The sequence below is a fragment of the Falco peregrinus genome, chromosome 1, assembly GCF_023634155.1.
Source record: "Falco peregrinus isolate bFalPer1 chromosome 1, bFalPer1.pri, whole genome shotgun sequence".
Lineage (NCBI taxonomy): Eukaryota > Metazoa > Chordata > Aves > Falconiformes > Falconidae > Falco > Falco peregrinus.
The window spans coordinates 46,959,394-46,964,274 of NC_073721.1; the positions used below are offsets into that span (position 1 = coordinate 46,959,394).

At 61.5% G+C, this 4,881-nt stretch overlaps 1 protein-coding gene across 1 annotated transcript; it reads right to left on the reverse strand.

Annotated features, from left to right (window-relative positions):
• Nucleotides 1-1,135: 1,135 nt before the first annotated feature.
• FUT7 (fucosyltransferase 7) lies at nt 1,136-4,242 on the reverse strand. The gene is made up of 2 exons (XM_005231248.4): nt 4,105-4,242; nt 1,136-2,517 (listed from the first exon to the last, which is right to left on the reverse strand). Exons 1-2 carry the CDS (start codon nt 4,127-4,129, stop codon nt 1,430-1,432), a joined length of 1,113 nt encoding a protein of 370 aa, XP_005231305.2. The 5' UTR covers nt 4,130-4,242; the 3' UTR covers nt 1,136-1,429.
• Nucleotides 4,243-4,881: the final 639 nt, after the last annotated feature.

Sequence of the window (4,881 nt, forward strand, 5' to 3'; positions counted from 1 at the left end):
AAAATGGAAATAGGAAGCCACAGAAATCAGAAGAGTGCGGTGTACCTGTCAAACTGCAAACCCAGCAAGGGCTGTGCCAGGCTGGGTGAGCGGCGGCTGGGGACCCAGCACCAGCCTGGAGCAGGAATGTCCCCTCTGCTGAGGGGCTGTCACGGCGTGCCTGGAACCTGCTGCATCCCGGGCACAGGGAGCAGGTCCTGGTGGGCACCCAACAGCTTGTGGGGTGGCAGGGGTGGGGTTGAGTGACTTGGGGGCTGCAATGAAGGAAATCGGGGGAAACTTGTGAAAAAAACCGAGTTGTTTATATCGAGGGGGGTTGATGGCACCGAGCTGAGGGGCACATCGTGAGGAGCAAGGCAACAGGTAGAGTAGCCATGTCACCCAGCCACAACATTGCCACCGATCCCAGATGGGTGCTTCCCCTGGGGGTGCTTGGGCATTGCCACCCATGGTACAGGGTGTGCGTGGTGCAGGGTGTGTGCTGTGCAAGGTGCCCACAGTGCAATGTGCATGTGGCACGGGCCAGCGCTGCAGGGTGCTGGTAGTGCAGATGGCTGGAGCGCATGGTGCAGGGGCTCGGCAGCGCCAGGGGCGCACAGAGCAGGCTGCGGGTGCCACAGGGTGCCCATGGGACTGGCTTTGCTCTGGGCTTGCTGCAAGGGTCTGAATGCCACCATCTCGCTGGCTTCCTGCTGCAGCAGGGCAGGGATGCTGGCAGGGGAGCAACAAACCACAGCATCCCTCTCTGACTCAGACTGGTACTGAGCGTGCTGAGATTGCTTTCGAGAGCATCCGGTGTCCTGCCAGTCCTCCCAGCATGGTGACACCCATGGCCTCGAAAAGCAGGGGGTGGGGGGGGGAGGAGGTGTGTGCTTGCTGGGCTGTGCCGGGAAGTGGTGGGGCTGTGCTCTTTGTCCCTGGTTGTGGGGTGCTGGGCACCCCACAGGCTGTCCCAAGCTTGACTTGTCCACCCCAGCCAGAAATGTCCGTGGGGCCTCTGCCACCAGGGATTTGCCACCCAGCAGGTGTTGGGGGGGGGGGGGGGCATGAAGCAATCACAGGGGAAGGTTGGGGAGCCCTGGAACCCCTGCGAGCCCCCTGCCCTTCCCAGCCCCCATGCCACAGGCAGACCCTCTGCAGCACTGTGTCATTTATTTCCAAAGCACCCTCTTGTCCTGCCAGCACCCTGGCGAGGTAGGTCAGTGTTGGGTAGGGGCAGAGGGGTTAGTCCCGTTTTGCAAGAAATTAAGTCACGCAGAGTTGCTCAAGGTCCCAGTGTAGCAACAGCCAGGTTGGGAGGAGAGGTTGGGGTTCTCACATCCCTCCCTGCCCCACGTCCTGGTGTGTAGGAGGGTTCCCCATGCTCCCCCACTCCTCCATCCCCTACCCAGATATGTCCCTGACGGTCCCAGCACACACCAGCCCTGTGCTAGGTGTTGAACCAGCTCTCCAGGTTGGGATAGACACGGCCATGGGGCAGGCTGGGGTAGGCAGTGCAGATGGTGCAGATCCGCTCCCTCCAGTCAGCGTAGAGCTTCACCCTGTACCTCTTCTGCCAGGCAAAGAACTGCCGGTAGCGGCTGGAGTTCATGGTCTTCAGGAAAGCGGCCAGCTCTTCCAGGGAGCCAAAGTCATCGATGTGAATGAAGGAGTCCGCAGGAATGAACTGCTCGTAGTTGGCCCGGGGAGGTCCCAACACAACGGGCACAGTGCCAGCCATCAGCGAGTTCCTCCATAGCTTCTCGGTGATGTAGTCCTGGTGGATGGAGTTCTCGAAGGCCAGGTAGAACTTGGACTTGGATGTGGTTGGCAAGAGGCAGTCCTTGCAAAGTGGCTTGTTGTTTGCTTTCCCGTATATGTTCACATGGAGGTACCTGGAGAGGTTTTTGTAGACTTCAGCTCTTTTCTGAGTCCTGTGGTAGTTGCTGATAACCCAAGACACCAAGTTGGTCTTCATGGGGATGTTCATGGTGGCTGACTGGCTGGGCACAAGCTTGCCATAGGGAATGAAGATGTCCGAGTCCCGTCTGTAGGTCATCACCCAGTTGAAGGTCTGGTTCCATCCCGCTAGAGCTTTAGTGTTGGAAGGGGACTCCAGGGAGACCCACACCCAGTTCTGCCCCGGTGGCTTCTCCTTGGGCAGCCTGTCCCTGCCGGGCTGGAGCCTGGTGTGGGGGAACACCACCACGTCCGCCCGGCCCAGGAGCCGTCGCTCCATGGTGAGCCAGCAGCCTGCAATGCTGTACAGCTCATGGCAAATGTCCCTGCTGATGTTGGGGACCTGCTTTGAGGGCCATTCCCACACCAGGACCACCAGTGGCTCAGCGGGCTTAGGGGCTTTTCTGGAGACCTCGGAGGCACTGAGGAAGCACCTCAAATTCCAGAGGGTGGATATAAACACCGCAGTGGTGACCACCACCTTCATGCTGGGCCAGCCCCAGAGCAGCTGTGGCAGTGGTGGTGCCCGGGGCATGCTGCTGGGCTGGCTGTCACCTTCTTGGGTGACAGAACTGACACCTGGGAGAGAGGAGAGGCCACCAAGCACCATTAGCTCAGCTTGCCAGGGACAGGGGGTGGTGGGGAGGCTGTGGGGATGGAAGGGCTGGAGAAAGGGCTTCTCCACAAAACCTGGGCCCCAGCATCACCCCTGGCCCCTCTCCTGGCTCCTGCCTCCCCCCACCTCTGGGGTCCCCCATGCACCTGATGTCACTCCACAGTGGCTTTTGTATCACCCTCCTGGGGTCCCTGGGGTCCCCATCTCTAGGGCAAACAGGGATGCTGCCAAAGGGAGGTACAGAGCCGGTGGACAGCAGCCACCTGTCCCCCCTGTCCCAACTGCCTGGCACTACTCCCCGTTACATACACCAGGGACATAGTCCCTGGTACTTGCTGTGTGCCTCAGTTTCCCCACCTGACAAACAGCCACCGTCCCACTCCACCCTTCTTGCTTTGCCCAGAGCAGGTCAAGCATGAAATGCAGCCAGCCTTGCTGCAGCCAGGTTCAGCAGAAAGGTGTCTGCGGGGTTGCAGGATGGGGTCACGCACCAAAGGGTGAGGGTGAACACCCCAGGTCCCACCTGAATAACCCCACAGCAAGGCCCCAGCTGTGGACCGGAGCATCCCTGGGAGTGACTGGGAAGTCTGAAAACCTGCTCGAGGCCAGACTGGAGTGTCCTGCCCAAGCAGTGCCCCCTCACCCCAGCATCCTCCTGCAGCGACGGCAGGGCTCTTCCCAGAACTGGGGTGCTCTCCCCAGCCACCACGGGCGCAGGGAGCCCCAGCAGGCTGGGAGCTTGCAGCCTCAGTGCCCCAAACATTTTATTTTCAGGGTGTCACAGATGGCCAGTGCCCCGCAGGCAGGGCAGGGAGAACAGTGTGGGTAGGGAGCCATTCGGGGCTGCTGCTGGTGGGGCTCAGCCCACAGGCACAGGGGAACCCTGGCCACAAGATGCTCACCCAGCCACGGTGCCCGTCTGCCTGCGCTGGCGGTGCTGTGCTTAACCAGCAGTGGTGATGGCAATGGAAAGCAGTGGTGGGGGTGGCGAGGGGGATGCTTGGCTGGGCTGAGGACCAGCCGCCAGCTTGAGCCCACCCAGGAGGGCCAGTCCCAGGTGCAGGGCTCATCACCTGTGGCCCACCCGTGGTGTTCAGCACCAAGGGTGGTTTCCCTTTAGAGGTAACCTCTGAAAACACGCTGGCTGCTTGAGTCTTGCTGCCAGCCAAGGCTGTGCCAGTTCCTCCACAATTTTGGAGCCTCCTGGAAAGTGGTACCCTCCTTTCCCACCCCAGCCACTGCAGCTTTGCTGTGAAAAATCCCTTCCCTGCCTTGGCCCGCTCTGTCTGTCCTGCTGAAATACATGAGCTAAGATTAGGCTCCGGAAAAACCTGGCATCTGAAGCAGGGGGGGGTGAGAAAGCTTTGCTGGCTCCCTGCACCGCACACCGGTGCTTCGGGCCCCCTGCCTGCTGGTCCCCAGCAGTGGGGATGCTGCTCCCGTTTTGAGGATGCTTTGGTGGGGGACACCCCGCTCCAGCAGTGCCAGGAGCCAACCCATTTCTCAGCCCCTCTCCCCGCAGCAGGCAGTGGTGCTGAGCCCAGACTTACCAGGGAAGGGCCGGTGCGGCGGCATGTGAGGTGCCTGCGTGTGTCTGCCCAGGCAGCTGCCGGCACTGGGCTGGGGCACTCGAGGGCTTCCTCTTTTCTGCGGTTTTGCCTCGTCCCAGCCCCACAGTGGGTCCTTCCTGCTGCGCACAGCAGCTGGCACAGCCCGCTCCCAGCACTTCCCCCGTGCCACACGGGCAGCGATGGCTGGGTGTGCGCCCCGGGGACAAGAGTGTGCCCGTGACCGGGTGGGTGCCTCATGGCCTGGATGGGTGCCCCACAGCTGGGGGGGTGCCCTCTGGCTGAGTGGGCACCCCACAGCTGGGGGGGTGCCTTGTGGCTCACACATGTCCCACAGCTGAGAGGGTGCCCCGTGGCTGGGTGCATGCCCCATAGCAAGGTGGATGTCCTATGGCTGGGTGGGTGCTACATAGCTGGGTGGGTGCTACATGGCTGAGCACACAGCCTGTCGATGTGTGGGTGTCTCGTGGCTGGGCTGGTGCCCTCTGGCCAGGTGCATGCCCCATGCCAGCGTGGGATGCTGTTGCCCAGTGCCTGCCCCATGGCAGGTGCTGCCCCATGGCCTTGGCACAGCCAGGAAAGGTTCCTGATGCAGGTGCCGCTCACAACTCTCTGCCTGCGCATCCTGCCCCATCTCCCTGTGCTTCCCCTGCCAACCTCCAGCCAGGCTGTGACTCCTTGGAGAAGGTACATGTGGCCCCACATGGGATTTCAGTTCCCCAAAGGGGTTTCCCAGGTGCCAATTTTGAAATTGAGGCC